Raw genomic sequence first — 21,619 nt, forward strand, 5'->3', positions numbered from 1 at the left:
AAAGAAGAAAGGTCATTTCATCACCAAATCTCACTTTGGTGGCAAAACTGTGGTGACAGCTGTACTGAAGCTCTCTGACTTTCTGAAGTGTGGTCTTTCATTTTCTGGAGGCATTTTTCTTCATCAAAAGTCATATGATGCAGATAGGTTGGATTTTAATGTGTTTCTCCATTTCTTTGCCTGCTACCCAACTTCCTGATTAGTCAAGCTGTATATCTTCTACACTAGGCCATTTCCACTCTGTCTTTGTCAGAGTGTAGTGTGTATATTCCTAAAGAAGACTGAAAATATAGAGATGGCGGGCCCTGCAAAAAAGGGCACCACTGGTCGAGTTTCTCTTTCAGTAGATACTTTTGGTATTGGTACGTGTAGGAGCTAAGCCAATGCTTTAAGCTACTGAGTTGCTTCCGACCAGATGATTTAAGTGACACACTAATAACTTGCTTCTGACTGATTTACGCTTCGACACTTCTTGAAGTCTTGAACACTTTATCCATTTATTGTTCTTTACATTCCTTTAATGATCAAACATAACATTTCTCCTTTGTAAACAAAACAATAATGACTTAAATTCAGAAACAACTTGTCTCTGTCAGCTATACACAGCGTGAGTGGTCAAAAATTCTTTACCTGTAACTTTTTACAAATTTACAGTACTTTAACTTGAGTACAGTTTTTGTCTACGCTACCTACCTCTGATTGTGAGAAAGCAGAGCACTGCTGTCCATCATATGGAAAGACAAATGAGGTGGAACCAGTGATGCTAACATCAGGCTACATCCAGTACAACTATTTGACACTTGAGGCTGATGGGGTTTAATGTTAAGCTACGGAGTTACATGATACACACTACACCTTGATGTACAGTGGAAGAGTCTGAAGTGTGAGAGCAATTATTTTAGCACTGCTATTAAAAAAAGGCAGTCAATAACATCTTGCTGACTTTTGACACTGTCTTGGCTTTAAGGAGCAATGGGAGTACAGTTCTGCCAACACTTCACCTAAGCGTCAACATCTCCCTCGAGCCATGTCAGGCTGCAAGCTCAGAGGCCAGTCAGTAGAGCCTCTGTCCTGACACCTGCCCGGTCCTGTGCTGGCCTGATCAAAGTGACAGTGCCGCAGACCTGGGGAGATGCAGGTGAGGGCTGCTGTCACCCCACCTGTCCAACTGATGGCAACTTGGTCAGGGCAGGGAGAAAACCGGCGGGATGGTGGGGAAGGCCGCTGTCTGCATGTCACTCAGTGCTGCGCTAGATGACAGAACAGCCCATTAGGAAAGGGACTGACTTCACAGGCCATTAGAGGAGGCATCACACAGCCACAGCACACAGAGCACTGAGTAATGGCACAGTTGGAGAGACGGGGGGTTGGGGGGGGGGTGAGACAGAAAGACTGTGAACTCTGTTTTCCAACATGTTCAAAAAAATTGGAAATTGTGATTAACATATTAAATGTCAGAAACTGAAAAAAAAAGTTCTCTTTGCTTGATGAAATTAAAGTTGAAACAGATGCACAAAAGCCTCAATTCTCAGCAGGGGACCAAAGAGGTTGTAAAAGTGGAATAAACAAATAAACAATACGTATGGCAAAATCATTCCCATGCCATCCAACCCCCAGAGCTGTCTCCTTGTTAAAATCTTTAGTTCTCAGTATGGCCCTGCCTGCCCTCCAGTCATCATTAAAGAGAAAGACGGGAGCCTGAGACCCCAACGGAGGCATCAGCACGCATCACTTCTCCTCTGCACTGAACGCTACACTCTCAGCAATCCACCAGCCCCTGACGGACCTATTTACTGCACAAAGTGGATTGTGTTTGGCTGCACAATATACCTCCAAATGTTCCTTTGATACCCGCCCCCACCCCCTCGCCCGTCCTCATCCCCTCAGTCTCTCTCTGGTTTTAACCAGCTCATGGAATCAGCAGAACTGTTTGGCCAGTTTATGGCTGGTGTAGCACTACTGAAGGGCTGAGCAAGCTCAGATGAGAGTGCCACACCATGCCAGGCTGATGGGACACACTCCAACTCCAAAACAAAGACTTACAACTCTCGTCTTTGACTTGACGTTTTTGTTTCACTATATAAAAAAAAAAAGAAAGGAGAATCAAAAAAGTTTCCTTCAAGCAGCTCCTGAGGCTTTTCCCTGGGGATTGGATGAAACCCGGCAGGAAAACAAAGAACAGAAACAAAAGGAAAAGGCGCTTCTTTTGCACAATTTAAGACCCAAAAGAGATAAACTGTGAGAGGTTTGTAAACAGCTAGCTGATGGCTAGATATCCAAGATACAGAGAGAAGGAAAGTGGGAGCAGGGAATGAGACAGTGGACTCCTGGAATGATGGTTTTTGATGAATTACAGCATGCACAACAAGCTCAGAGTCTAGAGATCTGCTATGAGAGAGGCAAACTGCGCATTCTGTTGTGACAGAATCTATGAAATCTTAAAACACTCTGCAGCTAGAGCTTTGCACAACACATTTACACAAACATTTATTTATTCATGTTTTTTTGTCAGACAGCTTTGTACAGGCTCGACCTTCAACCATGTTGTGTTGATATTTTGTACTTATCAAAACTAGCAGTTTTGCAGAAGTGAAATTCGCAGAGATGGGAGTAAGTTGTTGTTGCCACATTTCAATATTGAATGCTAAATGAGGATGTTAGGGTTTATTGAATAATGATGAGGCAACAACAGCTGAGGTGTCGTTTAGTTCTTTAGGCATGGATGCCGGTTATTGTCCATGTTATTACCTCTGATCTATTTAAGTTTAAACTATCAAGATGTTATTGGGCAAGGCGAATTAACCTCATTGTTCTTATGGGCCTGGGAAGCTTTTCTAACATTCTCCTTATATCCCACAGGAGGCTCAGAGTTATGGCTTCAGCAAAGATTCTGTGACAAATTTGTATTGTTATAAAGGAGCTAGAGGAATAGTATTGAACTTCGGGCAACCTTTCTGAAATGGCCTGATAAAGGAAAGAAAGGATGCATGAAGGAGCAGAAATAATCATTCGATTCACTGTGAACCCAATGGACCTCTCACTGTGGGAGGGTTTAGCTGCTTAGCTGTTTTGGAGCCTGTTTCGTGTCTGAAGGGAAAATGTCTCAGGGCCAATCAGGGCTGTTTAAATACCTTAAGATTTTGTGGCTATAATTACATTGGGGGATCACAACATAATCATCTGTGAGGACGAGGAGAACAAACCCGTTATGTTAATGTATTTCTGTTCTTTATCACTAATCATCACACACCCACAATCAGCGTTGGCCATGAAGTGCCCTCAAGAAATCCCAGCTGTGAATTCAGAACGAATCAGTGATGCGGCCCATCAAATCTGTCACTTACGCTGACGAGCATCTGAGGGAATGGTCCTCGAGAATTTTCTGCCACGTTGATTGGTGGGATCACCCAGTCCCTCTTCTGTCTCCGCAGACCCTTGGAGCTGTTCAGGCGGGACCCCGAGAACATGATGACAGGGGGTGGTGCTTGGAACGCCTCCTTCCTCTCTTTTCTCTCTGCAACTTTCCCCTCTTCCTTCGTGACCTTTAAGACAACACAAGGCTTTATTTAGTAGGCTGTTAATGATAACAGTAACTGATGTGATAGCCGAGGGTTTTCTATGTCAGATCAGAAACTCAAAGGACAACAAGACAAGTTCAGTACTGTTCATCAGGTCAAACAAGATGTTTTGTTTAAAATCTTTTGGTGGAAGTGAGAATTGAGCAGTAAGCACTGTATAAATCACTTGGCAACATCAAGTATCAAGTTCTTTAATTGGGCCGCATCAGAGCACATCTCCTCCACTGTGGTTACCAGGTACATCTGATCCCACTAACAATCTGCACATACATGCGATCTATGTTGCGATCTACGTTCTCTAATCATATTAGCAGATTTATCTAATATCATATCAACAGACACTAGATAATCAATTGCTCTATTAAGACCATTTTTTAATTGATATAGTATGGCAAAAATCAGGGAACTTAGATTAAGGTAAAATTGACTCCTGCCTCACTTTTAATGATGTGGGTTCTTTAGTTGCCACAGTCATAGGTTTCCTTGGCAGCAAGTTCTGGTGGCACCATCTCTTTGTTATCTGAAATCGTTACCCTAAATATAGCTACATGTGTTTTAACACAACTGTAGTGAGGAAGTGGTATGGAAGTGTGTAAGGCAGCTTGCCCCCACCATGAAAGGCAGCCGGGGGCAGTCTTCCCTTTTGTCACTGTGGGTTGCTTTTGGAACAACATTGTATCTATTATTTAACCTGCAGTACTTCCGCCATCACTATAGTCGAAGAGAATGCATTATGGAGTTACGGAAACCAGGTGGTATGGATCCACTCACACATTAATACAGTCATTTAATGTGCTCACAAATGCCTCACTGACTCACTCCGTCACTTGATAGCTATGAGGAAGATTGGATCATTATACAAGTAGCTCTGACCAAGCAATCACATTGGTCAACTACACATTTAGAGTGTGATAAAATCAGTCTGAAAGCGCACCTTGCTCATCGCCCAAATTAATACAACTCACCATTTCCTTTTTTACACAGCGGGCCCTAATAGACTTTAAACGTTTTAAATAATATAAGTGTGTGTTCAAGTTTCTTATTCTGAACGCTTATTGCACCACCTAAATACATTTTTATCATATTTTTCTTTCTCAAGCTTTTCAATCGTTAGTGACAATTTTTCTGTGCCATGATGCTGAATAGGAGATTTTCAGAATTGGCCAAGAGCTGGAAAAAAGGCATATAATCAATTAATGTTTTGATTATTTGACCATATTAGTTGAAACTACATTGCAATCATAATGAAATTCATTACAGTGAGAACATTTTAAACTCAATACAAATAACAAGCTTACATGCTTTTTTTTTTTTTTTTTTAGTATCCTATTTTAGAAATCTACAAAATCCCCTCCTATTTAAAATTCATAGGGTATTGATAAGTGAACTATTTTTAAAATAAATGAATGATTGAAGGAATGAATTTTAAATAAAGTAAATCAGTACATAAAAAATTCTCATTCAGTTATTTGCACAGTGTTATTTCGCCTGGCTTGAGAAAAATTCTAAAACTATCAGGATTGAAAATCTCTTAAAACATTCAATCTTAATCTCTGCAATGCACCATATAAGCAACACACACGGTGTGTTAAATGATGTTGACATCTTATCAAGTTAATCTGTCATTATGCATAAGGCGGGACAGAGCTGTAAAGTGTGCATGCACAAATTCTTTGCATATAAGAGACTGTATGTGTGTGTGTACATGTGCATGTATGTGAAAGAGGCCATAAATTATAGACGCTGTCATTTACAACAGGCATAAAAAGTCTATTAACGCAGAGCATGTCTGTAGTAGGATTTACAGCTTCTTTCCGTAGACAGTGACAGCTGAGCCACAGACACAGGCTTCAATCATACAGTATTCTACCATCACACACTCCCCTCACACACTCCCTGCAGGCAGAGAGAAATGACCACCACAAACCTGTCTTTCTGAAAGATGCTCAAATAAGGAACTTGAAAGGAGCACATTTTCAATCTCCTCATGAACATTAACTCACCCATGAGTCAGAGGAGCTACATCAAATGCTAAAGCTATCAGGCATATCACCTATCTAAATTGATGTCCTCATGTGGAAATGCTGCCAAACACATGAAGGTGAACTAAAGACATTCTGCATCAATGCAGATGCTTCCAGAGTGGGTCGAAACAAACAGAACTAATTGGAAATACAGTGATAGAGCTTTAATTGTGTACCAATGGTATCATATGTTTGAGTACATCACACATTTCAGCGCATTTATGTCAGGGTTACATATGGTCCACCATCTCAAGGCTCACTCTCTACATATCACATGTTCAGTGTCCCAGGGGCTACATAGATGTGCTGTATGTAAGGAATTCAAAGGTTACATTAAATTGTCAACCCGCAGAGTTGTTCTACAGTAAATTTACCAACATATCTCAGGGTTACAAGTCAGTAAAAACGTGAATAATTCAGTCACGAACATCATTGCTGAAGCGATGCATCACTTGCACTCTCTGTCTCAATCACGTTTCCCTGAGCTATCCCTTGCTCCCGTGCTCCCACCTGCCCTTCTCTTGCAGTGTTATTGTTTTTCTCCATCTCTCTTCCCAGTCAGTGTGTCCTGACAGCTTGTCTCAATAACAGTGATTCCTCGAGCACTTGGCTGTGTTAGGCTGATGGTGAACCAGCAGGTAACAGCAGCACGGAGCATCACCTTCCAAACACTCTTACCACCAGGCCCCAACGAATTCCAGTTCATGTCTTTTTCATATCTGCTTCAGGGACACCAGGCGTGAGAACATTTTAATTAATTAATTCACTCAACATTCACTCACTTATTCATAGAGGGTGGTCCAATCAATACTATCAGTCTATATATCTATCCATCTATCTATACATCCATCCATCCATCTATCCATCCGCTGTAGCCGCGTCATCTCCTAAAGCATTATGTCAATAGATGCAGGAGATCAAACCCCGATTAATTTCAAACATAACAAGAATTTTTCAATAGATATTCAAGTGTTTCCTTTGTTAGAAAAGCCAGATGTGAATTTTTGAGTTAGGCCATTTGTTACACTTTTCTTGCTCTTGAGGAAATTTCTGTTTGATGATTAATTTTTTTTAAAATCATATCTTTAGTCCTGAATCCATTTTTTTTTTCTAACTATCTGCTAAGTACTATGTTTGTTTTTAATTATGTCTTATTCACAGTGTTTGGTGTGTTGTGCCAATACAGTAAAGAAAACAGCGAGCAGAAGGTGGAACCTATATGTGCATGCTTTACGTCTGTGTGCATGTACTGTGCATGTATGTGTGCCTATGTGTGTGTTTGGTGAGTATGCGTGGGAGGGTGTTCGTCAGAGTACCGAAGATCTAGGTTTGTGAATTCTGGAGCAAAAGAGAAAGAGGTTCAATCACCATGCATTTACATATAAAGAGGCTGGTGTTTTTAATACCTCTTCCAATTTTTCATTTTTATATTACTTCTGTGCAGCATGTAGCCTTACTGTTCCTCCCCAGCAGTTGACATTTGAGAATAAAAATAAAATACAACACAGGAGCAGGCTGCAGTGTTGGAAGATGGGAATGGCTTCTGGCACATATTGAAAGTTGAGGGTCCTGTACAATGCAGTCTATAAAAAGTGTTTTCTCTTTGTCTCCCTCTGTTTGTTCTTGCCTGGTCAAGATCCCTCAGAGGGTTGGCTTGTATCTGCCAGCGGAAACAATGCTTTCAAGGCTGACTTCATTAGATGGACGCCCAGGAGAAAAGCTTTTAAGGTTGCTTTAAAGGAAATACGTCAAGCAACCTGGCATATGGTGTGTATGTGTTTGTGTGGGTGGACGGGGGTGCGGGGTGTGGAGGGGCATGGGCTAAGGTGTCATGTTCAGTTTCATCAACCAAGCGTTACATTTCAAACATCATGTACTGTGCAATTGAGGGCACTTTCACTAACGGTGCAGAAGGAGAGGATGTTACATAAATAAAGGCATGTTATAGAAGAGGAGAACACATTTTATCATTAAGCTGAGGGAAAGACAAGATTAGCTGATCCATCTGGGTACCAAGGAGTGAAAAAAATATACAAAGTTTGGACTGAAATGGTTGCAATTTGAAATGTTATACTTTTTGGCCACTTGCAGGCAGCAGAAACACATTGTAAACACCAACGTCATATCATCAGTTTTAAAGCCAGGTTATTTATATAAAACATTTTCTGGTTTATTTACAGAAAATAATATGTGCACTCCCTATCCACCCATTGTGCATGACTGAAGTCTCCCCCCCAGCTAGGTGAATATCTTACAAAAGCTATTAGCGAGCTAGATGAAAAGGAATAGTAGAGAAGCAACATAAGTATTTACATAGGGTAATGCATCTGCTGTGTGTAAATCCTGTATTTATTCTCCTTTTAGCTCTGTTTTTGGTCTCCACCAACTACTGATGAAATAGCTGGCCCTTTAGCTGCTAAATGCTTCAGTATGATTTGGATTTATCAGATTTTTTTTGCTAAAAACAGCTGCCTGCATCTGGAAACAATACTGATGAGAGCAAAGAGACCGATCTGAAACATTATCCTTTACATGAAAGAGCAATAAAGTCTGCAGATTATCTTGAAAATGACATCGCTACTGAGCTTTTCAAATACATTTTCTGAGCTTTTTGAGCCCTATTATCCAAGTGCCTTCTAGTTCCATTGTATTCCAGAAAGGGCAGCTAACTTGACAGCCAAAACAACCACAACTTGGCTTAACTGTCCCTTTAACAGTAAGAGACTTGTATAGATAGTAAACGAAAATTTGGTGGTGATTGAATTCTAAGATTCTATTTCCAAGGTCAAGAATTAACTTTCGATACACCAACTGTTATTCTAAAATGGCTAAAAAAAGCTTAGGAAATCTATGTAAAAATAAAGTAAAGTGAAAATTCCAGTAAGGAATAATACATATGTTGTATGTTAATTTTGAAATTATGACAGAAATGTGGCAATACCACTAAAATACAGAATGTTAAAATGGTTTATCTTTCTGATTAGTAGTCGAGGTAACGCTGCAGGTGCTCTTTTGCTCACCAGGGGAGCTATAAGCCCTGAAACAGTACAAAACTTGAAGATACTCATGAGGCTGACCAGCTTGCCTTCATGCTCATGTCCCAAATTGAACCCCTCTTCTACAGTTACCAGTCTGAACAACGTCCGAGCCATCCAAACACACATGTTGCTTTATCCCATGTTCACTGTAGTGTGTGACAAGCTCACTGAAACATGCACATGATCCTTTGCATTTAGTCCATATTCAGGAGACAAACCTCTGCCAAGCGCAACATGCCTGTGTGCGCAAACCGGGTTTGTCAGCAGAGCAGGGTGAGACAGATGTGAGCTTGGTCTGGACAAATGTATTCTTTTTCGTCAGAGGGAGGGAGGCTTAGTGGGGTTGACTGGAGGGAACAGTTGCCCCACATCCCACCAGTGTGGTGAGTGAAGGCAGAGGTGGAGCGAGACATGTTTGGGATAGAATGAGGGGGATGAGGAAAAGGATTGTCAGAAGCAGATGTGACCCCCCTCTCCTCCCCCTGCCTAAATAAGTCATGCTCCAGATCCTTTTATCTACACATGCTAACAGGTACTAGTGAGCTCCCCGGAGAGAGATGTAGAGAGAAAAAGATGAAGAAAAAAAAAACAGAGGAAGAGACACAGTGAGATTGAGAAAGAGCTGTGCCCATCATGGCTGCAAAAGGCTTAAATGGGCTTTTTTCTAGCCATGGTGTAATTCTGATCAAACCCTTCAGCTCAAATTCACTGTTTCTTACTCACATTTGCAGAGAAATAGAGAAAGTACAGGAAGGTGATGAAATTGATTTAAGAAAAAGGTTAACCAGGGATGTCTGTGTAGTTCTTTAAACTATTATGAAAGATGGAGGATAAGGAGCAGAAGCAAACTGGAGTCAGATATCAGAATTTATAACGACAGCTACTCAGATAGCAGAGTTTTAAAGGGTGTGTTATTTTCCCTCTTTGACATTCAGCCCTACGCTTAGAGCAGATAAAACATATAGGCCCATCACATAAGACAGTGTCTGCCCTAACAAAGACAGCAATTGAAATTTTTACGCAAAATTAGCATAATTCACACTTGATCTGACTTAATCTCTCACCCAAAAAAAAGCACAAACAAATAACATTCTTGTGTGCATACTAGACACACACATTTACGCACACTGACGCTATGTGAGCAGGAGTCACTGAGTGTGAAATGGATGCGGCCCCCCAGCCCTGGTGCCATCAGCCTTAGCCAGCTGGCGGTGGTCCCAGCTCTTCCCCTCCACGCCACTGCCTCCCCAAAACCCTGCGCGCTTTGATATCAGCCAGCCCCTGGCTACCCAGACATCTGGAAGTTATTATTCAACAGAGCACGCCACAAAGCGCCATTTCCATAATGAAACATCACATTTTGCTTCAGCGCCCTGCTTTCTGCCCTGCTCTCACTACAAACATGATTGTTCCAACATGTAGCGTGTTTCTGACCTATGACCCTGTCTAGCCCTCCAATTGTTCGTCTGTCTGTTCATGGCTCCTCACGATCTTATATTAGTTGACTCACTTGAAAATGAAGTACAATAACGTTTGACCTTCAACACACTGTTGTTTCATACTGATGCTCAAACCTACTAACCATTGAATCATTTGAGAAAGCCTGAGCTACAAAAGTGTGAGAATGAAGGCAAACCTACCCAGAGCCAGAACAACTTACTCATCCTTACACCCACTCCCACTAATAGATCCTTTGTTGGCCAATGTCCCACTCCGCCTCTCTATTTGTCTTCATGATTCTGTGACTGACTCTGTGCCATCACTTCTGTGTTGTGGCTATGGAAAGAAAATCCAGCTGAAAGATATTTATCATCCGGTTTTAAATGGTTTAATGGGCTCGCTCTCAAAATCTATCCATTGTCAAAAAAGTTCAACTACTTTGAGAAGTCAGATACCTTGAATCATTCAAACTAACCTTGCTGGCATCAGATAAGTATTGTATTGATTTTATTTTCATCTTTTGCTTACAATAGATCCAAAGTTCATATTTTGTTGTCAGTTATGATTAACTCAAGGTCCAAAGTGAGTTCACGTCCACCAAAAATGTTGTCAAGAGCTGTGTGATTATGTATTTGATCAATGCGTTTCAGAGTTTTTGTCTGCCTAAGCACTGCGATAAAGTGATGGCCTATGAAGGTGCAGGCGACCATCATCCTCAAGAAAAGCAGATAAAAGTTCTATTCACTCCAAAAATGTGCATTTGTTGACATCAAATGAATTTCTTCATGATCCACAAACAAGTCACACAAGACAGCTTCATCCAGATGCTTATATCACTGGAGTGAGGTGAAAAAAAATGCAGTTTTTAGGCAGCCCTTTTGGTGTTTGTTAATTCTGATACAGATTGATTTGCCAAATGGAGGCAGTGAAAGCATGTGAAAGTGTGTAAAACAGCTGCTGAAAACAACAGTATGAGAGCAATTAGACTGAATCAAAACATCGTAAGAGTGAGCTGCAAAACCAAAACAATGAGCTAAAAGAAAATGGAATGCTCTAAAAAGCTGAGTAGAACTTCCAAGTCAAGAGATCATTCTCTCAGGGAGCGGTGGAACACTCATTCATCCGGAACTGTAACGATATCAACGTCACGATTTGGTGCCCGCAGTCATGTGCAGAATATGTCCGTCTGTCATACTATTGGGAGGTCATACATCAACTGGTGAGTAAAACCCGTTTTCACATTCACTCTCCAGGCCAGGAAGTGGCAGTAATGAGTCTAACATCTGTTTTCAGCCACCATTAATCAAAAAAAGAAGCAAAAGCCAAAGGAGAAGAAGAAGAAGAAGAAGAAGAAGAAGAAGAAGAAGAAGAAAAAGAAAAAGAAGACACAATAAAATAAGGCGAAGAAGATATTGTCACTGACTAGCGAGTTCAAATGAGACAGCAGAGCGACAGGACCCACACACTTATTTCAAATCGCACCAACCATCTCAAGTGGAACAAGGTTGACACAAGGTGGAACAAAAAAAAAAGTATTAGTGCTACTGACTATCATATCTGGCTTTGTGGTTCTGTGGCTTTTGGAACTTGTGAGCTCAGGCTGCTCCGTCCTCACCTGACCTCTGACAGCTCTTAAATAGAGGAGGAAGAGTTGAGAACCCCTGGGATATCCAAGGCACAGGATGTTTTCCAATAACAGCTTATGGCTGAGGGGAATTGTACTCTCCCCCTGTGGCAGCGTGATTCTATCACTTTTAACCATGTGCTACTGCTACGTCTTCCTGCTCCAGTCTCTCTTGCTCTCTCTAAAACCCCAAGGAGTTTTGACCTGATTCTTGGCTGTTACCATCACCAGGCCACTGGAGGAAATTTGACAGGAAAGAGAAACTGTGGTATCGTAATGGAAACTTTAAGCATGATATTTTCGTGTTTGTCTGTGTTCACATGCAGTAAGTGTAGAACTCACCTCATTTTCATTTTGTTGAGGTGAAGGTGGGTCAATTAGAGCCAGTTGGACCACAGTCTCCCAGACATGTGCATGTGGACCTCTTGCTGTCAGTTTAAACTGGACTGGTTCCTCCAAGCTGGCTCCCTGTCCCTTGGCAAAGATGGACCCATCTGCCTGCACACTGAAGAAAGGGTCACTGCTCTGGAAATCCACCGCTTCATTCCCCATGCAGTCATCAAACTTCACTGCAGACAAGATAATTAGAAAGATTTTAATATAATATGCAAAAAAGAGGCAATTTCAGTGACAACTAATGAAGTGACAAGTAATGAAACAGGCACAAAGACTTTAAACTCTTATTCTCACTCGCAGACAGTTAAAAACAAAGACACCGCACTTGAAATACATACACCTCGATACAACAGGTAGATAGAGTGACCAGAGATTGTATCATTGTGCCTGGGGTGACTCTGGTGCATCTGACCATTAGTCTCCATTAGTTAAAGGTCAAACTATCACAAGGATACGACTCTTGAGGGTTGTTATGTTTAGCTGCATGTGAAGGAAATGACCATGTGATGGTGTGATGGTGACTGTGGGGGAAAACACTGGCAGTGCAATTTAAATTGTTTGTAGGCGGACTAAGAGGAATGTGTAGTGATTATCTGCCAGAATTACAGACAATAAATCTGGTCATAAAATAAATAAAGCCCTTATTAGCAAACAAAGTTGCAATTTCTTAAATAAATACAAAGTCCAAAAGGAAACTAAATTATATATTTCAATGGTAATCAGCAGAGACTAATTGTCAGCCTTTTTCTCATGGTACATTCATATTCATAAATAATGTTTAAACTATCCTGATCTGTCGGGAAATGTTGATTACACCCTAACCCTAGTGTTGTGGTATTTAATAGCAGTATGTGTTTTTTCCCTGAGTGACAAATACTATGCTTTTAGCTTTTAATCTGAAGACTGAAATCACTTTTTCTGGTCTTCTCACAGTTATCCCTGGCAGCTCTCAGCCATGACGTCATCTGCCTTCACCATGATTGCTGCACAGGTTGTCCCGTCCTCGTCTTTCTACACTTTGTGTATACAGGGATAAGCTGAAGTCATCTAGAAAGACCACAAACACTCTAAACAGTACTTAACACACCGTATCACTCTCGCGCTGTGACATCTATTTTAAGGTGAAGGGCTTTGGGAAACGGTTGAATGGTTTTATTCCCTCAAAAGATGCCAGGTTCATTTTTTTCACACCTTTTCACCAAACAAGATGAGGTGAGTAAAGTCATCTTAATTGTAAAGCACTTTCAATACAAATAACTTTGCAAATAACTAAATGCTAGAATTCCACAATCTTCTCACATGTTCTCACACATAATAACCTGAGTCCAATTTTTGTTCTCTTCATTGGCTCATTCTTATTGCATGACATTTTAGTTTTATAATTAGTACCACTCACCACATAACAAAGTTTTGGCATTCATACAGTCACACTCTTTTACAGTCACACATCCAGTCACTGCTAATAACAACTCTGCAGGGAGTTGTGTTCCTGCGCTTAAAAGGTTTCTTTGTATCTGCATTGTATGTACAGTTCAAGTCCATTCTTTTTACGTAGGCCAAAATCACACATCATCTTTAAAAGGTTTAAAATGTTCTACAGCCTACAAAACCAAGTAATCATAGACTACTGAGCCCTGTACCATTGTAAAAATTGTGATGTGAAAGGACCCCCACCAGAGAGCACAAAAAAGAAGCGTGTCCCCTCAGAGTTGCCATAAGGCAATTATTGTTGGCATTTGTGACATGTTGGAGAGAAAAATTTTAAGGAGTTAATGATATGTCTTTATATAAGCCTGCACAATTAGGTGAATCCAAGATGCCTGGCTACATTGGTGGCAACTGGTGGCAGATGTGTTTCTCTTAATCGTGCCATTGTCATTTGTATAAGTGTGTTTTTTCTGCTCGACATCTCAGCATAGCTAGGTGGCTAACTATATTTCAAGCTTCAGAGGCTGTCTACAGTTAAGTTATGGATATGTGGAGTCGAGTCAAAAAGCCTTTTAAACCTGGCACTGGGATGTGTGTCAGATGCTCGCCAGGCAGGGATGTGAGAGTTGATCTGACTCCTTTCACTGGTAACAGGAGACAGTTCTTTTGGCTGGGTGAAACAGTTGGAGGTTGCCATCAAAGTGTGAAACTGTGGTGACTACAATGGTATGCTAATGGGAAACTTCTCAAAGAGTTAATCCCTTCACCACAACCCCACCGGACAATAATGTCAGTGTCAATCGTGATGACTGTGGACATCGTCATATGCCAGTTCAGTAGTCATGGCACAACCCAAGCCAATAAACAGCAAAATTAACTAGAAACATAAAAAAATAATAGGAATAGTAGTAGTCCACTTACTCCAAAAACAACATGGTAATCAGAGAGATGTAAGAGGTCAAGACAGAAATAAAATCTGTAGAGTTTTCTGCTCTCTAGTGTAGTAATTAAATACAGTTTCTATCACATGGTACTGTACAGCATCAGATCAGTATGGAGCTGCGAGGGCCCCTCTTGTGTTTCATTTCCTATGAAACATTAACTCCGTCCATGAGAAGATGAGAAGATGAGTCACAGACAAGTGTAGTCGATACTAGCCTCCCATCTTCATCCCTTTCCTCCTTCACGGCACTTCCCTCTTAGGGATTACAATGTCTAGACGGCGTTTCGTAGGAAACCATGACCTGAGGGCTGTAACTCACAGTTGTATCGCCTCATTCTCTCTTCCCACATCTCTGTAACGGCTGAAAAGGGCTTCCATTACAGAAAGTACACTGCAAGTAAATCCGGCTTTTGTTCTGTCTGGCCCTAAGTATGCCTGTGATCATGTCAATGCCCTTCTAAGACCAGATGTCCAGTCAGCCACTCAGTGATCAGTCAGAGGGGACAGCTCTCAAAAACACTAAGTGTAACAGGTGCAGCACAAGTGTCCTGGTCTAGACGGGAGGAGGTAAGACATGAAAGATGGATTATAGCAGCCTGAGAGGCAGGAAAGCCACTGCTGTTCATCAAATTGTTTTTCTCTTTGTGTAGCTGATTTCTACATTTCAAACAACCCCCTGAAAAACTTGCTTACTGATTTCTGTTTGTATCATTGTCTTTTCTTTTTGTCTAATCCTATCTCATTTTATTGTACCATTATTTCTGAATATATTCAAAGAATAGATTTGGAATGTTGGTGGGGTGGGGGGGGGGGGGGGGGGGGGGGGGGGGGGGGGGTGACAATAACAAACACACCAGTTGACAAACACATGTCTCTGTAAATAAAGTTTTGGAAGCCTGCCTGATTATATTATAACAATGAGAAACTTAAAATTCAAACTCAGAGCATCCTTTATTGTATGTCTAAGTCCTTGTGCTTGCGAAACACTCAAATACTGGAAGAAACAACACAAGCAGCAGGTAGTCTGTTGCCCCTTCTCTCGCTGTCCTCCAATTATTGTCTCTTTCTGAGCTAGGCACGCTGCCAGCAGTGCAGCAGTATTGCGGTCATGGCTAGTTGAGGCCTGCAGGCTGAGGCTTCACTTTGTGGAGGGGGGTAATTGAGGGAGGTATCACCATCAGCTATATAAAATAAAGCATATATCTCTCAGTCTTGGAATGGTTCAGAATTTTTACATTTTCCAAAAATGATCCGTATATGTAACTGTTTTTCATTTTGGTATTACAAAACTGCTAAAAATAAGAGAAAAAATAACTCAGTGGCACATAGTAGAGTCCATATTTCCACCAAGGCCCAACAGTCCCCTTTAATTCAATCAAGCCCAATCAATATCAATTTAAACATAAGTAACCACAACCAACAAACACGAGCAAAAAACAAAACGTCCTTGGATGAGTTAATAAATAAACAAGCACAAACATTCTGTACGAAGAAAGAAAGTTGAAATACAATCAAGTAATTATGCCGTAGTAATTCTTAATATACTTTTTCTTCTTATTTTCTGTCTGCAGGCCACACAATGGCAGCTCGTTCTTAACAGATAAACAGCTGTAAAGGTTTTCTGTGCAAGCAGCTTATTACAACTTATATCAATGTTTATTGTTAGGTGGCCACATCTAGCGGCCATTGAAATAACAACAGTCGTTTTGGTATGAGGATGTGTTGGGAAATATGTTTGCCTTAAATCACGATCAGTTAGTTTAGGACTTAACCCAACTACGCTTCTTGATATAGAAAACAGCAAAAAACGGTACATAAAATGTTTATGAAAAAAATCAAAAATCCATCTTTCAATGAAAATCTGTAAAAGATGATATCAGTGAGCCAATAAATAATGATGCCCATAGTACTGTATATACTGTAGGTATATAATCAATACGTGTGTGTTTGTGTAAGTGTGTATGTGGGTATTTATTTTCTATGATTACCTGTATGTGTCAACAATGAGCTGTGCTAACTGAACCAATAGCCACACACAAATGGAGTGATAGGCTATGCATAGAGTTCCCAGGAGGTCTTGTTCTTGCACCAATTAAAGAAAAAGACAGTGCCAATTTTACTCCTCCATCAACACTTCCACACACACACACACACACACACACACACACACACACACACACACAAACATCCAATAGCTCCTCTTTCACTGAGTTGGGGTCGATACTGCTATAAGAGAGATTATAAAAATGCCAACAACAGAGCAATGAAGCCCAACGGCACAATGCTGCACATTAACAAGTCGTCTAAAGCAGTAGGCCCAGGTTGTGCATTGATCTGGCAAATAACACAGACACCCCAGTGTGCTGAGCAGCAAGCCCAGCACTTCTCGACTGTCTAGTGAATGTGAGCAGTCACACCCCTGCAATGTTACAAATACCACCATGCTATTTGTGTTGCCACACTGGAGGGGGATGAATTCCTTGATTTCTTCATCACCATACCTTGGAAGGTGGTCAAACGGTGCTTTGTGTGCTGCTTGGAGGATATCATATGCCAAGACCCGTCTTTGCGTTTTACTTTTTTCTCATTAAAGTTCCCTTCCCCTTCTAACAAGACAAGGACAAGGAGGATAGCAACTCTGAAAAGCATTGTGACCTTCTTGGGCTGTTCTCTGGACAGCCTGAAAGGAAGTAGGTGACAAGTGTTGAAAGGGAAGTGAGAAAGGGATACAGTCAGGGGAGAGAGAGGAGCTGAGAGCTGAGGAGTGACAGAAAGAAGGTGAGAGGAGAGGAGAGGAGGGGAGAAAGGAAGGGCAGAAAGAGAGGGAGATTGATGAGAGAATGGAGAGTATGTGGAGGTGGCAATCAGAGAGACAGTGAAATGAATGAAAGAACATTAAAGAAGAGAAAGGAAAGAGGCCTAAAAGCTCATAGGCAGGTCGTAGTTGTTAAAGTGGAGATCTCCAGAGGCAGCAGAGTTTATGACTGCAGCCGTTTAAATTGTTCAAAGTATGGTGCAGTGAATGCATCAGATGTCACTCTGCCCTAGAAAACAGTAAAGACACCATTCTTAGCAGGTCCTACTGTCTGCTGCAATCAGGCCCATTGAGCACAAGAGACGAGAAAGTAGAAAGATGCGGAGGAAGACGACGATGACGATGATGATGATGATGATGATGAGGGAGAAATGGAAAGTGAAGTGGAGGCAGAGGCTGAGGAGGGCAGTGTATGGGGGCCTGGCATTGGGATCCTGGCTCAGTGAACTGGCTCTTTCTCACACAGCCACATTGGAATGGATGGGATGCTCAGATGGCTGTTTAAACAGGTTAATTGGGCTGGCCTCCCGAGAGATCAGGACAGATGGATGGATGGATAGAACTAGAGAGGAAGGAAAGAGAGAGCAAAAGAGCGACAAAGGGAGAGGGATGGCGCTCTGAGAGATGGAAACAGAGGGCGGGATAAAGAGATGGATGGTGAGAGACGAGTATGGCCGCTGATCAGAGGCACCATGGGGAGTGTGCAGTTTAATCAGAGTAGAGCGGAGCTCTACAGTGGGCTGGGCCCTCAGTGACTGACTAAACAGAGCCAGGTCCCCTGTCCACCATTGATAGACTATGAAGAGAGAACAAACTTGTGATGGAAGGTTGTTTAAAGCAATGTTAGAAGTTCATCAGGGAGCTCATTCATTGAAGCCAATCATGGACACTGGCTCATCCCTCCATTCTTTCCAGAAACGTATAAAGTAGCAGTGATCAGCTTCGATAAGAAAAAAAACAAAACATTGCAAGTGAGAGGGAACGTGCACTTAACATGTTTAGGGCAGAGACAATACAGCAAACCTAATATATATTCTACAACTTCCTTTTTATTCAAGAAATGCATGTTGTCAGTAGGGTTTAATACACAAAACTAACAGCTTATCAGTCAAATATGCATCAAAGCAAAGCTGTTGTATTACGTTTTCACACCTGCTTGCACTGGTTCAATTATCTGACTGTTTAATGTTTTTCGTTCATTTATGTCCACATGCACTTGGGAATTTCAAAGAATAAACTGCTGTCATGTCTGAAAACTACAAAGGCACAACAAAATTCAAAAAACACTTTTAATGAGGCTCGAGTTTTGTTTTAACTCCATTAAGTTCCCACAGACAAAACTCTGAAGAGTAATGTTAATCACAGCTTCACATAGTTTGTTGTTTCACTGCTCTACTTCAGAGGTGAGTGGGACTAAAAGAGGCTCTGTTTGGTTGGGAGGGAAAAAAAGAAGTGAAAAGGAAAAAGATTGTAGGCATAAGCTGAATGTGAATGTACATTTTTAAAAAAAAGTGCTATCTCACTGAAAATAATGGAGACATCTTGTTTTGAATGTCAGTCATGTTTCCCAGTTTTCTGTTCCCCTAAACTTTCTCAGCCTTGCTTATACAGCAACAATGTACTACTGCAGCAGACCGTGTACCATGGAGTGAATGTAGAGTTGTGGGTGTCCTGGATATGGATGGCCTGTGGTGTCTTATGTAAAATTAAGCAGCTTTACTTTGTGTTTTGTTGGGTTGAAAGAGATACACTTCTCTGTGCTGCTTCCTCTGGGTGAACCCAAAATGCCAGCAAGAGATATTCAGCTGCAGATAGTGCCTGTCAACCTTTACCCCAAACACCTTCTCTTGCTTTGCTGGAAAAACTGTTATTACTTTGGTTTCACATTAAAGTTTAACCGAATGAATAAGAGAAGGCTCAAGGATGGTCTTGAGGCAAACACAAAGCCACTAGTAACAGCATGCATGCGTACTGCTTTGTGAATCTGGGGGCACTCCTGTTAGTGTGGAGATCTGAAATCTCTGGGTTTATTTTGACTTCTGCATCAACAACAGTTAAACACCAATTAAAAGAGACGCTGTGCATTAACAATATGTGTTTATAAATGTAGTTCAGCTGACTTGCTATTGACATGGATTAGGTTAATCTGTGACTTACAGTGCCAATTCAAATTTTCTTCATTTAAAGTGACATGAAATGGTGCTGGACATTTTTTAATTTGTATGGGATTAGTACTATCACTCGCTAGCCAGCTTTATGTGTCATTTCCAGGCTGCTAGAAGGTGGCGGACAAAGTGGGTGTAGGATTCCTAAATCTTCACTACAGTAGGGAAGTGGGGATGTCCACGTTTTATTGTTAAATGGTTAACGACAATAATAGTTGTTTACTGGTTATGCATGTCACACTGTAGGTTACACACATACACACACATTGCTAGAAGCGTCACCATCTAAGAGTCTGAGCTAAAACTACAGTTATTGACTTGTATGCCTCCGTGCACCAGTCAAGTTGCTGTTCATGAGCTATGGCATTGAAAAAATTGCATTTTTTGTGCAAAATATGACATCACAGTGAAGTTGACCTTTGACTATTGGGTATAAAATGTCATCACTTCATAATCTTATCACATTAGAAATTTTTTATCACATGAATTGCTGAATAATGGCCAAAATGTCTTTTGTAAAGTCATAGTGACCTTGACCTTTGACCATCAAATTTACCACTTAAGGTGTCCTTGAGATATTGCCTTCACAAAAATGGGACAGACAGAAAGACCGACAACCTGAGACATAGTTCCTGCGGCCACGGCTATCGTCAGCCCAAATGCATAAAAGTGACATGCACCAAACAAACTTCAAAATATTGATACAGATTGATTCTTATCATCTTAAACGAGTTCTAAGTGAGTGAGGCTTCGAGTGGTGCCCAAGTAACCTCACCTCCTCCACAAACCTGGCTATACATATCTTTTGATAAAAATCTAAAGTTTCATGCCTTCAACGTAGTGTTAATTTCTGTGGTATCATGGTTTTATCAGGCTAGACAAGCTAGTAATTGAAAGACACATCACAACTGCCTGCCACAGCAGTGCTGACCGGGAAACGCAGTCCAGTGTGCTCCTCACTCAGAGCCTCTTCACCTGGCACACGTAAGACGACCTCAGGGGCGAGCTGACTAGTGCTGTGGTCTCAAGGGGTCTCAATTGCTGTATGTTAGTCACTTATTAATAGGTGTTGTGCTATCAAAAGCAACATTAACCATAACTGATGACTCTAGTAGGGTGGAACTTCCAGAAAAACGTATTCAACCATGTAGTCTACAGGCTGATTGAAAAGGGAAATAATTCATATATTTTTGAAAAAGGTTGTATGTTTATGTCAAGGGCTCTCCTGTATTGCAGTACAATCAATACAATATAACGTGCTTGCATGCACAATGTTTACTCTCATGAATCAATAATGCAAAAGGACAAGTGCACATTCTTACACATATTCAAGGAGACCAAACACAAGGACCACAAAGCAATCGTGTCTGACTAATCAGCATCTCTCTAATGACTGATTAGTATTCCTTTAAACATGCACAGAAGTGCTTGATTGGCCTTCATCAATTCTCAGCCATCTCTCCTAGCAAGGGGGAACTGAACCACTGCCTGAGCTGCTTTCAGGACTCCAAACAATCACAGTGTGTTACTGCCTCAATGTCTCAGGGCTTAGAAAAACGAAAAGGCATTAACATATACAGTATGAGTACACACTGTCCGCAGAAGCCTGTAACCATGGCTCAAATCAGCATGAAAAATACAGGATAAACTGCCAACAATTGAATGTGTTTTATGTGAACATAACCATCTCAATAGGTACCTGACTTCCTGCAGTTCTCACGATGTAGCTCCATTGCCAGCTAAATAAATGCCCCTGTAATTAGAACCAAATACTTGCATTTTGCTACACACATTTGCTACACTCTGTGTTGTTTTTATGAAAAATTCATTTCCCACGTCTTCTCGTCTGTATTGTGTGTTTGTGGTGAGATATGAAAACCGGATGACAGACAGAAAGAGGGTGAGACAGCAAGAAAGAAAGAGAATGAGAAAATGAGAGAAAATCACATCTTTTGGCAATTAGGGCTGGCTTTAGTGGTGATTAGGAGAAGAGGCAGCGAAAGAGAGAGAGGGATCAGGCAGAATAAAGCCTCTCCCAGGAAGAGAAAAGCCCCTTTGTAGAAAAAAAGTGGAAATAGCAGCAGAGTAAAAGTGATCGCAAACTTCCCCAACTTTCTTTGTAGTAGTATGTTTTGCTGGGCAGCAAGTTTCATTGTTCTGGAACATAC

General features: G+C 41.1%; 1 protein-coding gene across 2 annotated transcripts in view; it reads right to left on the reverse strand.

The window, feature by feature from the left end:
* The window catches only part of LOC115585174 (cadherin-4-like), a 244,167-nt gene that overhangs the window by 58,328 nt on the left and 164,220 nt on the right, over nt 1-21,619 (reverse strand). For both annotated transcript variants that reach the window (XM_030423358.1, XM_030423359.1), the window contains 2 exons: nt 12,047-12,273; nt 3,345-3,542 (listed from right to left, as the gene is read on the reverse strand). In XM_030423358.1, coding sequence (XP_030279218.1) covers nt 3,345-3,542; nt 12,047-12,273 — 425 coding nt within the window. The remainder of the gene's footprint in view (nt 1-3,344; nt 3,543-12,046; nt 12,274-21,619) is intronic.

This window comes from Sparus aurata, chromosome 7 (genome assembly GCF_900880675.1).
Source record: "Sparus aurata chromosome 7, fSpaAur1.1, whole genome shotgun sequence".
NCBI classification, from domain to species: Eukaryota; Metazoa; Chordata; class Actinopteri; order Spariformes; family Sparidae; genus Sparus; species Sparus aurata.